Source organism: Excalfactoria chinensis, chromosome 5 (genome assembly GCF_039878825.1).
Source record: "Excalfactoria chinensis isolate bCotChi1 chromosome 5, bCotChi1.hap2, whole genome shotgun sequence".
In the NCBI taxonomy this organism is placed as follows: domain Eukaryota; kingdom Metazoa; phylum Chordata; class Aves; order Galliformes; family Phasianidae; genus Excalfactoria; species Excalfactoria chinensis.
In genome coordinates, this window is record NC_092829.1 from 56,495,536 (window position 1) to 56,511,267 (window position 15,732).

General features: G+C 39.3%; 1 protein-coding gene across 2 annotated transcripts in view; it reads right to left on the bottom strand.

Annotated features, from left to right (window-relative positions):
- PRMT3 (protein arginine methyltransferase 3) overlaps positions 1-15,732 on the bottom strand; it is a 105,976-nt gene that overhangs the window by 26,681 nt on the left and 63,563 nt on the right. For both annotated transcript variants that reach the window (XM_072337794.1, XM_072337795.1), the window contains 4 exons: positions 14,236-14,377; positions 11,692-11,757; positions 8,019-8,140; positions 5,002-5,101 (listed from right to left, as the gene is read on the bottom strand). In XM_072337794.1, the coding sequence (XP_072193895.1) occupies positions 5,002-5,101; positions 8,019-8,140; positions 11,692-11,757; positions 14,236-14,377 (430 nt within the window). The remainder of the gene's footprint in view (positions 1-5,001; positions 5,102-8,018; positions 8,141-11,691; positions 11,758-14,235; positions 14,378-15,732) is intronic.

Below are 15,732 nucleotides of genomic sequence, written 5' to 3' on the forward strand. Positions count from 1 at the left end.
TTGGTTCCCCCTTCCCGTCTACCAGTGTAGGGGGCTGCGTTCCCAGGGAGTTACAAGCATAACTATTGAAGACCGAGGCAAAGAAGGTATTAAGTACCTCAGCCTTGTCCCGATCCTCAGTGACCAAGTTGCCCTCAGAATCCAACAAGGGATGGGGATTTTCCTTAGCCTTCCTCTTGGTATTGATGTGTTTATAAAAACATTTACTATTCTCCTTAACCTTAGAAGCCAAGCTCAGTTCTAGCTGCGCCTTGGCCTTCCTAATTTTCTCCCTGCACAGCCTCACTACAAACCTGTAATCCTCATAAGTAGCTCCCCCATTCTTCCAGAGACCGTAAACTCTCTTTTTGTTCTTTAGATCAAGCCAAAGGTCTCTGGTCAGCCAGCCCGGCCTCCTCACCCGTCGGCTCATCTTTCGCGATTTTGGGACAGTCAGCTCCTGCGCCTTTAGGACAATTTCCTTAAAGTATTCCCAACCTTCCTGGGCTCCCACACTCTTCAAAGATACTCCCCAGGGGGCCCTCTCAACCATAGTCCTGAGGAGGTTGAAGTCCGCCCTCTGGAAGTCCAAGGTGGCAGTTCTGCTGACTCCCCTCCGCGGTTTGACAAGGATCGAGAAATCTAGCATTTCATGATCACTTTGTCCCAGACGGCCTCCAACCTTTACATCCCTCACCAGACCATCTCTGTTAACAAACAGCAGGTCCAGAGTTTTGTTTCCCCTCGTCGGCTCCTTCACCAACTGTGTCAGGAAGTTATCTCCCACACACTCTAGGAACCTCCGAGACTGTTCCCTGTCTGCTGTATTGTAATCCCAGCAGATGTCTGGGAAGTTGAAATCCCCCACCAGAATGAGGGGGAGTGACCTTGAGACCTCCCCCAATTGCCTATAAAGCATCTCATCCACCTCATCATCCTGGGTAGGTGGCCTGTAGCAAACTCCCACAATAACATCGGTATTGTTGGCCTTGGTTTTTATTCTGATCCATAAGCTTTCAACCCTGTCATCATCATTATTGATTTCCACGCATTCACAATCTTTTTTAACATAGAGAGCTACACCACCACCTTTCCTACCTAGCCTATTTTTTTTAAAAAGTTGGTAGCCCTCAATCACTGCACTCCATGTGTGGGAGTCATTCCACCATGTTTCAGTGACGGCAACTATATCAAAATTTTCTGAACAAACAATGGCCTCCAGCTCCTCTTGTTTATTACCCATGCTGCGTGCATTAGCATAAAGGCACCTGAGCTTGGCCTCCTTGCGATCAGCAGCAGCCCTAATAGCCTTGTGACTACTATTAGGCGTTTCCACAGCCACCAGCTTAACACCAGCCCTCGTGTTTTTCCTACAAGGAGGCAAGTCATCCTCCTCCTTCACCAAGGGCCAAGACCTTAGGGGTTTAGAAGCATACCCCTCTCCTGCAAGCACAGGGACATTGCATGCAGTTTCCATTTTGGTGACCCCAGCTACTGCCCCACCCCCCTTCATAACTAGTTTAAAGCCCTCTGGATGAACCTACCCAATTCTCTCCTTAAGATCCCTTTTGACCGGTGGAACCCAAGGTCAAAAAACCCAAACCCCTGCCGGGCACACCAAGCTCGGAGCCAGGTATTGATCTGTTGGCCCATTATATTGAATCCCTCATTCTTCCCTGAAGCAGGTGGGATAGAGTTGAACACAACTTGTGCTCCCGAACCCTTTACCTGTCGCCCCAAAGCTCTGAAATCCTTTTTCAGAGTCCTCATGGAAGTTCTGCCTACCTCATCACTACCAACTTGGAACATTAATAGGGGATAGTAGTCAGAGGGGTGGACTAGGGAAGGAAGCTTCATCCTTACATCCTTAACCCGGGCACCCGGGAGGCAGCAGACCTCTCTATGTAGAGGGTCTGGCCGACATATTGGCCCTTCTGCTCCCTTCAGCGCAGAGTCACCAATAACGATGACCCGTCGTTTTTTCTTTGATGGTGATGTTCTAATGGTGGGTGAGGAATGGATGGACTTGGGGGGCACCACCAACTGAGGAGTACTACCATCATCACCATCCGAGGACCTACTCAGCTTAGGGGGTTCCCTTTTAGGTAGTTCCTCCACCCTCTCTCCACTCACCTCCTGATTGATTTCCAGTGCCTGAAACCTATTGCTCAGGGAGAGTGGTGGACACGGGGCAGGCAGGCAGGGGGGATACCCACGACGGCGAGTTGGAATTCTCTGCCAGCCCTCCTCAGTGGTAGGGATTGTCCTCCTGTGGTAGGGCAGGGGGTCCACCACCTTCCTGGTGTTTTTTCCATACTCCTCACCCTGCTTCTTACTCCCACGTTCTCTGGTGGCCCTTAGCCGCTGCACTTCCTCCCTGAGTTCCACCACCAGGCTTAGTATAGATTGGAAAGACTGTTTGGATTTGTCTGTATCTGATATACAGACACCCCAACCTACTCACAACATTAATATTAAAGATGCTTCTCTCAAGGGGAAAAAAAATGGAAGAGGTAGGAATAGGAACCTGTGAAAGCCACAGATGGCTTACACAAGTAGTAATAATCACCAGAAACTACTAAAATGAAGGTGCTCATAAAGCAATACTGTACCTTTGATAACATCCTCCTGTGCCAGTTTTCTCAGAAAACGTGTTCTAGAAATATTCCTGCTAGATGCAGCATCTTTTCCTCTCACCAGCCTCCATTCTGTTGCTGCTGACCTGTTTATAACTTCCCAATGCCTCACCCATAGCTCTAAAAAGCTTACATAGTACTGGTCTTCAGTACAGTTCTCTGCCAAGCTAAACCAACCCATTGCTCCACAAAAGGGCTTCGTAATTGCTGGTGTACAAGCAGCTTACTCGCTAAACGAAGCAGCAAATTTCCATATTTTTTTGTTTCAAAGAAAAATTATTGTTCCTGTTCAAGTTTTCTTGCTAGTTCACGTAGGTGGTCCAAAAAAAGAATTGAAAACATAATATATCGATATATTGAGATCCTTTTTGCTTCCATGTTTAGCATGTATAAGATCTCCAAGCAAGTGGTCAGTCAGTTTCAAGCACTTCTATTCTCATATTAACACGAAATATTTCACACTGCTCTGAAACAGAGAATGAAAACAAAAAGCCAATTCACACAGTTGTGAAAACGGGGAACATGAGAAAGCCAGACAAAGAGGAATCTTCATTTGCATCTAGGCAACACAACAATCCTCTCTGGACAGTGTTGGAACTGTCTTTGCTCCATATCCAGCCATCAATCTTACTCTCACAGCATTGTCCTCTTTATCTCTGTATTGCAGCAACCCATAAAAATACTAACATCCCTAAATGTTTGGAATACCTCATTAAGTCAAGAGCACATTTATACAATTGTAACATTAAAAGGTAAATTAGTGCCAAAAAGGGAAACACAGAACATCCATTACTTGATTTCTTACATGAAGTGTAAGAAATAGTCCTCTATTTCACCTTAAAGGAACCCATTTACAACATTCCTTATGTTCTGGAGTGCCCAAATCAGTTTCAAAAATCAAAGCTTGGGCTCCAGTATAAAAAAATGTGTTTGAGAACATGATTCTGGCACATATCTTAGGTAACTGATCAAAAGTTTCCTCAAAAGAGCTGTTATTGTCTCTAGTGAAGTCACTACACTGTCAGAAATCACTAATAATAACACTACTTTTTAATCCACTACTACCAATAGCTTAAATCTTCATTGAAACAAGTGGCCCACGTATTAAATTCAGCTCATGCTTTACATAACATTCTTTACAGCAGTGGAACAAAAAAAAAATATATTTATAGTTTGTCAGCACATGAAAATACTTAAGAACAATCTATTTTCACCTTTATCTAGAAATTAAACACATATGGATGCATAGTGAATGTGCCCAAAGGTCTCTCTGCACACAACACAGCCACAATTTGTCAAAAACAACAACAAAGAATATAAGCTTCCATTACCAATGTTAATGAAAAATTCTTCTGTCCTTTGAATTCAAACTGTGGCAATTCTTATGAAAAAACAAGAACATTATTTTAAGAGCTTTTTCAAGGCCTGTGACATAGGAAACTGAATTGTGGAGGTGCACAAAAAAAGTTAAAGAGTTTCCTACCGCACTTCTTTGAACAGACTAAGCCACTATGGAATGCAGCCTGACCCAAGGCCTTCTCAGACTTCTTTATTAGTATCAGTGCAAGGCAGCAAGCACAACAGTGCTTGAAAGAAAGCATGTAAAAGAATGACAACAGTCCAACACCTGCAATCAAGCACATTCCAGAAAATAACCAACAGGAAATGCACTAAGCAGCATATAAATGATCCATTAGCATTATCATAACGACTGGATGTTGTGTTGAGGGCCATGGTATAGTGAGAGGTATTGGTAATAGCTGAACGGTTGAAATGGATGATCTTTAAGGTCTTTTCCAACCTTGGTGATTCTATGATTATGCATTTTTACAATCAGTTATTTTATTCTTATACTAAAAACTCTGCAATCAGTAGCAATGCTGTTTTCAAGTTCTATTTGTAGACTTCCCAGCATATACGCTCCTCTAATTCACTTTTCTGCATAGTCTGGACAGTCTTGAGTTGTCTTCGTGGACTTAAAGGTATTTTGTTTATCAAAATAATCTAAGCTACGTAACTAATACAGAACGTCCCAAGTATTATCATGAGAGCAGCTATAATATTATTATTCAGGAACACGGAATACTTCTGTAGATTTGCACACTCAACTACGTAACACCGACTATATCCAAAACAGTTTAACTGTACTCACAGAACCTTGACCTGAAATAACATGAACAAGAGAAATGGAGAATTTTATTTGAATACCACATAATTCAAACTGTCGTTCCACCTCCTGGGTTATGGAAAACACTGCTCTAAGCACAATGTCTTGTTGGTTTAAAAAGCAATCCTCAAAGAATCATTTTTCAGACTTTTATAATGAAAGAATGCAGTTTTTCCCTAAGAACAACAATGCTTTGAAAAGAACATTCATACGCCTTACCATCCATTCAGATATAATTACATCCACTTTCTCCAAAGGCAGATCTACTTCTTCAATTCTTCCTTTGATTAATGTAATGGTATTTTCAAGTTTATTTAATCTGCAAGTCATAAAATAAGCCAGTTAGTTTATATTTCCATTAGATGGTGCCAACAGAGATATACCGATGTCTCTACTTGGCGTTTCTTCCCTCCTCCCCCAAAAAAGGACTAAGAGGCAATATTATTCTCATTAGTTATGCTTCAGACAGAACGTTGCTATAGGTCTCCAAAAATTTCAGCACATTTAATGTCAGGCAAAGGAGGCAGGCAGTAGAACTGCGTACCTCCAACATCTTGTGCATGCAAATGTACAGACTTCAGAAGCCAAGAGAAGAAAGAAGAAGCCAATTTACAATGACAGTACTTTTTATTTAGAGCTGTTTGTTTTAGTTCTTTCTTTGACCCTTGTGGTGTAAAGTCTGGAGTGATTAGAGTTACTCCACGATGAAGGTGTTGTCCTCATTGGGATTTTTGCTGAAATTATCTGCAATGTTTAACAACTAATGTAACCAGCATTACCTCACACACAAGGAATGACACATACATTCTGTATAAGGAGGAAGGTATTTTTGAAGCAAAAACTGCATGACAGTTAAATTGCTAGATACCTATCCCCAAAGAAATTTATCTATCTGCTGCAGCTCCCATCTGTGCCCCCACAGCCTGACATCTTACTCTCTCACACTGCCTGACTCTCAATGCAAATGAGTAATCACATTAAAAATCCCATTTAGAAGACAATAGGAGAAAGATCAGGAAAAAAAAAAGGGTCAGAGGACTGCTTGAACACATAGGCTGCAGGAAACATCAATTAAATTCTCCACATGGGACAGCCTTCATCACTAATATCACTAATATCACTTCATCACTAATATCACACTTAGTTTTGTAAACAGGAGTCAAACACAAGTTCAAAGGGAAAAAAATAAAATGCTAAAGAGCCATGAGTTGTTTCAGTATTCTAAGAGCAAAAAGGATGTAGAGATAACATCGTTAACGACACTGCACAAGGACATAATAAACCAGTATTTATCCTCAGTATTTTTTTAATTACATATTTAATTGCAATTGTATCATATAAAGAAGGAGTTTACAGATTGTAGGAAAAACAACTTGGATGCTATTTATGCACTCCACGTTGCAACTAGTACTTAATATGGCACTTTTCTTAAGCAGGTACTTACTTAACAGAAAAAGGTTACAGCATCTGAGTGTGATATGTTGTGTCCCCAGCATTACACCTCAAGAACAATATTACTATATAATTAAAATCCCACAAACTGTGATTCCCTGATTCCCAAATTCCTCAGCAGCTACTTTTACTTTCTTTCTCACAGATGCTTCAAACAAACAAAAAAAAACATTATCCAGCTCAGCTATCAACAATACATATTCTAACATACTTCAAAGGATGTTTCATGCTTCAAGCATGAAAATCCTTAAGTGCTCAGATATCTTTGTTTTACTTTTACACAAACTCACAGCCTCCCATATAATCCCACAAAGGTAAATTAGTGAAACATAGAATGGATAAATAAACTATTAAATGAGAGGAAAGCCATCCAGACCACGAGATTTGAAAGAGACTTTGTATTACGTATCTCAACTAAGTGACAGCCAGGTATCAGAGGTATCCCTCAAGATTCAGTAGGAGATCTGACACCAATTAAGCAATCTAGACGATGGGACAGAACGCAGCCTTATAAGATTTCTAGATGAACCTCGACTGAGGAAAGCAGATGATAAATTACAGGGTAAAGACCATAGAAATGAGCTGATAGGAACCTCAGCTTGGCAAAGGCAAAGACCACCTCAGCTGGAATAATCCCACATAGCAAGACGGATTGGTTCTTGAAGGTTAGAAATCAACTCTGTTTGCTTTTCTCCACTTTAACACGGGGTGCTGGTGAACAAGTTGAACATAAGCAACCAACATGAGTTTGTAGAAAGAATAACCAGCTGTGTCATAAATACAAGATGGTAGCAGCAGCTCAAGAAACAATCATTTCCTACTATTTGACACTCGTGAAAATACATCTGGAGTACAGCATTGTCATGGTTTTGCATCCAGACAGGAGACCTGCAGTACAAGACCATGACATACAGGATCAAATCTTTTGATGGTCCACCAGGACAACCAGAGGCTGGAGCACAGGATACTCAGGGAGGGGCTGAGAAGTGGGTTTCTTTACTAGCTTTAAGAAGGATAAAAGGTGGGTACCCGATGCTTGCCCCTGCTTAATGTGAGGTTGAAATAAATACAAAGGAAACCTCTAATATCAAATGGGCTGGATGAAAGTCAGCGGACAAAAGCTGCAACCATAGAAATTTCAATTTGATATTTAAAAAAATAAGAGTGAGGATAATCGAATAAGACACTTGCCTGAGAAGTTCAGACAGAAGTGACCATGTTCAGAACATGACCAAATGACATCTGAGCCACCTGCTGCAGTAGAACCTGAACTGAATGGTGCCTAGACAAGTTGTCCTCCAGAGGTCCCTTCCACTCTATGAAATTCTGTGGCAGTTTACATGGCACGCATTGTTTCAGTGAAAGCTACGAATGCATCTTTTCTTAGCAACCCCACAAATAGCATGCTATTTTTGTTATAACTATACAATGGTATACTACTGTTAAAATGGATTCCCCCCCTCAAACTATAAAACATAATGAAGTACAATGGTAATCACCAACTAGTGCAAAAAACAGAGCACAATGTTAACAAGGAAAATATAATAATATATATACATAATATATATACACTTGTATTTAAACAGACACAGTAAAGCAAAGTCTTCAATCTTCCGTAATCTAGAAAATTAGCTTACAGAAATTAACCCTTGTTTTAATCTTCAGATCAAAGAAGTACTTCAGTAAAAGACATACCAAGTGATACGTGATCATCAATTAGGAAAAGTATTTTAATAGCTTTTTACAGCAATCTATACCATACGCGTTTCCCAGAGCTTTCCTACCTAATGATGTCCATGGCTTGATAAATGATTTCAGATTGGTCTACTCCAATTACTTTCTTTGCACCTGCTTTGGCAGCAAACATCGAGAGTATTCCAGTACCACAGCCAACATCCAAAACAACCTGGAATGAGTAAGCAACATATTTCTGCTTCCATCTATTTCTTTTTCTCTGATTTTTCTACATGTCCTTCTACATCAGAGAGAGAACACATTCTAATGGTAGGAAAAAAAAAAAAAGGTAGCATCAGATCTTCCTATTACATTCAGATATCCAAGTCAAATCACAACTGTGACTTCAGATCTTCTACAGGATCCTTTGCCTTTTGCAGACAGGTAATAAGGCAGACCAGCTTCCAATGCTGATGAGATCATTTGCACAAGAAAAATCATTGCAAGTAATTACTTATGAAACAACTAAAAAGTTACATAAATAGGAAAAAGAAGAAATTAGAGCCTGAAGAACTACAATATTAGTGAATCATTCTAACAACTGAATTTAGCACATTCGAACTTTATGGTTTCTCCTTAAGTCTAAAGGAAAAACTTGAATTCTTTCCAGTATCTTAATTCCAACTATAGCACAAGAAGATGGTACATACACAAACACACACAAAGCCAAAAGCCTTTATATTTTCAGTAAATCTGTTAAGTAATTTCAACAGGTTTAAAAAACACAAATTAATTCTCCTACATTGCTCAACAAAGAACATCTGAAGTTGCTGAAAACTCAGACCTATTTACATTAGGAAAAAAATGTCTCAACCACAGACTGCTCATCACTGAGAATGCATTTTCTCAATGTTCTTACTATATCAGTTTTTATCTTCCTCATTGGCTACACCCTTCTATGTTGTTCTTCTCCAAAGTAAATTTACACTATGGTTCCTGTCCTACGTGTTAACATTTCTGACTTGAAATCATAATTCCATGCTTCTGTGTCTCATTCTTCCCTTCAACTACAAAAACTCAACATGATACTTAAGAGGTACACATGCTTTCAAAAGGAGAATACAGAAAGTGCCTCACCTACTGGAACTGCTAGAGACAGTAATCAAAAAGATCTTATACTTTGCAACAAAGCATAAGTTGGCCTCTGTTGCAGCGTACTGGGAAACAGCAACTGATGAACTGAATGCCACCTGCCTTCATGAATAAACTTAGTATCTGGAATCAGCTTAGAAAACACTAGCAACACGGCACAACCTAGGGAGGCTGACAACAAAACTTGCAGGTATAGTTCTTGAACTCTATGGTACATGAACTCTGCAGCTTTCTTCCCAAGGGATTCTATGCTGTGACCCATCTGCAACAAGTTACGCATGAGTAGCAAAGGCTACAGAAGTGCCTAGGCTGAAATCTTCTGGAGATAGGAGTAGAAAGTGAATAGAATGTTCCTGCAGCTGTTGAAATCTCATGCCCCCAGAATCATCTGTTCTAGCACTTGACCACGCTAGTTAACGGAACTGCTGAGCCATGATAGCTGGAAGTCAGAGCCAAAAATAAACCTCTGCATAAAGAATGCTCTTGACATGCAGTTGCATGAAAAAGAGCAATCACTGCAAATGGGGAAAAAGAAATCAAAATGGACAACATTTGGACAGCTGCCCTGGTCACTTAAAAACCCAGATGGAACTCATCTAGACTTCGGCAGGGGATGGGGATGGAGAAAAAGGCAAGGGAGCGAATATGTACAAGCTGGAACATATCTGAGGAAGGGAAAGACAAGCAGAATGATCACCAATTAGCCTAAGGACACAGGTCTGCAGCCAACACATTCTTGCAGTGATCACATATGGCCTCTCACCAGGGATCTGGAACTGGTGATTTGACTATACCACAACACACTGCAGCATCACCTTCTTCCCTGCAGCTGAATCAAAACTGATTTTTTTTTTAAATAAATCTAAGAAAGTACTTCAAATTCAGAAAAAAAAACAGGATTTTAGCTAATTTGGTCATTTAAATTAATTCCATCTATGAATTCTTAGCAGAAGGGATGCCTAAAAACTCATTTTTTCCTCCTCCATACAGCACTGATGACATATATAGACACTCTGTTTTCATCCAATTCACACCATTGCACCTCTTAGGAACACTTCAGATTAATAATAAAGTTTGTAATAAAGTTTAGATAAGCTCTTTTAATAAACTGTTCTCACAGCTGTCCTTCCAGAAACAACAAATGTATCGCCGTGTATCTTCTAAAGGGAAATGCCATATATGATTTTTACAGATACAACAAGTCTTGGAAACACAGTATCAGACTATTCCTTTTATTCACTTTTTTAGTAATTGTAAACAAACTTAAGAGAAATCAGCCTATTTTCTCAAGTTGGAAGTTTCGCTCTTTAATATGATTTTGAGAGCATCATACAACACGTAAATTAACCAAAGCATGTGAACACTTCCTTAAGCAAAAAATCTGCAAGAGATTTTTTTCCATAACATTATACCAAGTGACAAATACATCAGCGTTTAGTCAGCTACAGAGTGGAGCACTGGTCACCTGGATACAAGCTAATTGGGAACTCAGAGACCAACTGTCCTGTGTGAAAAATCCAGTTATCAGTTCAAGGTTCATCTATGAAACTCAGCTACACAAGAGAGTTTTGTTTCCTTGCTGAATCCTTCTGCCCTGCTGGATGAGCCATCGAGCTATCTGATCATTCACAACTTTCAACAAACTGGCAGTATCATGTTTTAAAGACACTTTTGCCTGCTGTCATCTTAATGAGAAGCTTAGCCATGCTTAGTAGAAACAGCCTTATAAGCGTATGACATGAGATGAAACAAATATGATTTCTTTTTCCCCACTGCAGTTGCTAAAAGGAATTTGATGTAAGAAATATAACAAACAACTATCAGATGGGCACACCTTCATTTCCTCCACAGCTATTCTCAAGCCTTGCTGATTAACAAAATACCAATCAAAACTCAAATAAAAATTGGAAGTCATGTCCTTCCATAGACTTGCCAGCTGAAAAACATTAAGTAGTAAGTGGATGAAAGCTACTCCAGAACAGAAGCCTGTGCAACGTAACTCAAAAGACATCAAACTCATCAAAAACAGCCAAGCAAAATACAGAAAACAAGCATGTTACAACTGCAGTGGGGTCCAAACCCACAGTAGGATCATAAAGATGAGCCTCTTTTTTCCTCACTCCAAGTGAAATACCAGCTGCCGATTCCATGTCCCTTAGTAAAAACCTATTCTGGATACATTAAACAACAATTCAACAAGTCAGCTGTGTGTGAATTCCTGAATTCCATAGTTCTAATTACTCAGTGCTCCTAGGATGTCTTTATTGAAATCAGACACAGATTGAAATCCACTTAAATTCTGGTTGAGCCCTTCTAAGATGGATTCTGCTTAATATACTAGACAAGAAAGGCTCAACCTAACCCTGCCGACATAATTAATGAACATCCTGACATGGCACACACAACAATGACAATAGCAATCAACGCTTCTGTTATCAGCACTATCCACCCTCCAGCAGCTGAATAACATTCTAACACCTAATAAAAGCTGAGTCTATTAAATCAAATCTTGTCACTGCAATAGTCCATTTCCAAAGCCACAAAGTAGCTGGCCTGTACCATTTCTACCGCTTCAAGGAACAGAAACAAAAAAAAACCAGAAATTACTGAATTTTTAACTATTTTACATACCTTGTCCTTGAAGATATGTGGATTTTGATATATGAAGTCACGATAGCTTTCTGTACGCACTTTATCCTATGATTTAAAGCAAAAACAAAAATACTATGTTTACTTGGTTTATCTGTATGAAAGATATCATTCAAACATGCTGAGCAACTGGCTTTTAACCTGACCCACAGATGTTTTGTGGCTACTACACTTATAAGGATTCTACAACAATGAAGTTCTGTACTACAGTCCTCTACAATTTATTGCCTAAGCAAATCAAGTAAGTTGAAACTCTAGAAGTGGAGGGGAAAAAAACAAAATACCACAACCACACACACAAAATAAGACAACTTACACCATACTAACCTTCTTTCTTTGATTTTTGGATGCTCTGAAGTTCCTAATAGGCACCTAACTAAGCATTTATAGTAACTCAGCGTATGAAAGCTAGTGGCATAGCTCAATCTGCCAGCATGGTGATATATTAATCTATTTAGTATTCATCAGCAAGTACACAAATATACAGCTAAGAGTCAGTTTTTGAATTGCTGTTGTAAGTCAAATGTTACAGCAACGCAAAAGAAAAACTTATGAAAATTATCATTACCTAGGAAATATGGTCTACAAATACTACTGATGTAGAAAAATAATCAAGATTACATTCTTCTACTATGGGAAAAAAAAATCACAACAAAGTAAGTTTTCTCTAGTGAGGAAGAAAAAGTGTTTTATTAGGGAAAAAAACATAAGGTGAGAACAAAAGGCACATTCATAAGGATTATTTAGACAAACTAAGCTATTCTCAGTCTTGAGAACCCTACAATCCAGGTAAAGTTTCAAAAGCATCACCTCACATACAGCCCAAACAGTGTAGAAAGTTGTACTTTAAAAGTACACAACAACTATGAAGAAAAAAGTGAATCTTCTAAAATTATATTCGATTACTCTAACACTACATCAAGAGCAACTATTTTTAGTAGTTCACTTCTAGTCTATTTGCTGAAACAACCAAAAAAAAAGGTTCAACATCAATAACACAGTCAGCTGGAAAGCTTTCAGCTTTACATCCTGCCCACTCACATAGCCTCAGCACTGCCCCAGCTTAATCAATACGCTGCTAGCTCATGTTTCTTCTACATGCACTACTGCTTGAGGAAGCCACAATCATTCACTTTCAGGTCTCTCTACTTGTGAATTACTTTCATTCACCATCGCTGTGTCACACTTGGCTTTTTTTTGCTGTTGTTTTGTTTTTAAATGAAAAGATGAAATTCCTTATTAAGATGAATATTCAAGACCTTCTCAAGAAAAAAATAAAAGAAATGTGGAAATGACTGGGCATTTCACTGCTGTAAAGCAGCAGTTATCTTTCCCATATTTGAAACGTGGGGTAAACGAAACAAACTTCACACTGCCACTACTAGGCATAAAGAGGGTTCAAAACATAACGCTGTCAGACAAAATGCAGACAGCCACCTCTCCTCAAACTTCAAATGTAGCCGGTTACTCGCTGATTTGAATAAGGTTGATGCATAAAAATCAAAGTAAATAGCAGGCACACAGCAAAACACTCATTCATACATGGTTAAAATAAACAAATAAATAAAATCAATGCTTTCCTGTTTTTATTTCGAATGTATTTCCCCTAGCTTATGCATTCTGAAGAACATTCCTCTACCTCTGCAGAAGTGCTTTGTTCTTCCACAATACTCCCTCCCCCTCATAATCTACCTCATACTCACACTGTTCTTAATACAGACTCATGAGTGTTTCTACAGTAGGGCCACTAACTGATTTACAACACAGAAGGATACATATACCACCTGTAAGGACTGAGTTACTTTACAAGTTCATATTTTATCCATACAGGTAGGAAATTTTATTTATTTCTGCCATAAAACAATAAATCTGCTTGCAACGTTCCTAACTTTGACTTGTTCTCTGACAGGAAGCATTAAGGGATGTTGATTTGCATGCTAATTATAACATTGTTTTCTTCTTTGAAGTCAAAAGGTCATTATGGGTTTCCCTTTGAACAATTCAGACTATTTTCTATCCCCTTGGTAATATAAGAGGTGCACATAATTATTCCAGCTGTTCAGTGTTCGATTATCAATGCAGTGGACGGTACACAAATACTACAGTTTCAGTTTACTTAATGTAACAGGTAACTACAATATTTCTTACTAGAGTTTGCCTTAAAAACTTCAATTTGGAGAATATAAAAAAGTTAATTGTCTGTATCACATCGTTTCTCTTTTAAGCCTACGTGAAAAGATGCTTCTGCCAAGGTAGAGTTGTGGTATGGAAACTGCAGCATTTCAAAACATCTATCTGTAGTGAATGATTTTGTGTACCTAGTGCTTCCTGCACGGTAAAGTGAATTTACAGAACGGGAATAAAACTGAAAATAGCAACTCAACCAATCTCCAAGGGAAAAAAATATTTTGCATAGAAAGGGTTAAAAATGCAGCTGCTCTGCAGTATATTTACAGGCACACAGCCCACTTCATTCCATCTTTCCTCTTTAGTCCTAGTAAGATGCAGTCGAGATCGCTTTCTAACCTTTAGCATCTCTTCATGTATCCCATAATGCCCGTAGGAGCTGAAGTAAACGCCATCCTCATCCTCATGAAGGTCTGCAATGCTGTTGGACGACGAGCTGCTTCTGACATCTGCGTTCATCACAAAATCCTGTGCAAATTGCCTGTAATCAGTTTGAAATATACTCTTGAGACGTGCTTATGAGACCACGACAGGGAGGCGGGGGCAGAGGCTTGAAAAGAGAAGGAATCCAGATTGCCCAGGGGCTTCTACAACAATGGGTCTGGCATACGCTTTAAACGAGCACAGTCTCCCTCTGCTGGTGTCTGAAGGCATGACGATCTACCACTTGGTGCATTACCCTTCAGCATCTCTCTCCCACTTTAAGCAGTAAATATTAGCACTGAAATACTCACTGTATTTATCTGTTTGCCATCCACAATTCATATTTCATTTCCATTTTTATGTAGGAATTATCTGTTCTGCACTTGCTAGTCTAGTACAAAAAGCTAGTTACCACAGTGGTAAACATCAACAGGGCAACAACATAGGTCATGTCAGGTAGATATGGACTCAGTAAACAATCAGCACATAAGAACTATACAGCATACATCACTGAATAACTTGTGGACAGCTGAAGAAAGAAGTTCTTCTAAATACTTGTATAAAGCAATTTCAGTGACCAAAGACAAGAGAAAAAAAGAGGTTGCTGTAGCTTCAGGTCCCTTACACTAATTTCCACTTCACATTTGACTTCTGAGCTACTTTAATTGCACTGAGGGAAGTGCTGCGTTGTCTCCTTGAAAGGAAACAGCTATACAGTGTCATAAATAATAGTACAAACCAATATCAGTACAAATTACAGCAAATAGGCTACTACAATGCAGCTGGTTAATCTGTCTATAATTTCAGAGCAGGCTGCTTCATCACATCTACATCTGGCTATTTCTCCTGCTGGTTGATCCCTTCTGAACTGGAAAAAGCTGCACTGAAGAAGAGCAATTAAAGAGTCCTACTTATACCAATGGATATGACGAACAAACCTAACATATATAAGGCTGAACGGAGCTTAGAAGGCTGAAATGAAATTGCATGTGAAGACCTAAACTTAGAACAAAACTGCCTATTTTGTCATAGTTGTTGGGATTTGAAGAAGTGAATGAATCAAGTTAAGTCAATTCAGTTTTTCAGTGCCTGATCACAGCGATTGTTATCTTGAAATGATATTTCCATCTGGCATTTAATTGTGTGATCTCAAAAGAAACTGTTTTTAACACATGTGCATCATTAACCTGCATTTTGAAGACCTCAAGATTTACAAGCATCATCTACAGTTAGTGAAGGAACCGGATTCCACTTAAAAAACGGGGGGGGGGGGGGGGGGAAGCCCTGAACAGGAACAAAAATCTCTCAAGACATTTCAAGTCTTATATTTCAATTAGTAACACCTCGCTCTTCTCCACTGCGTACATCTTCAACGCTTAATTCAGATTTAAAGGGCTACCAGAAACACATGTG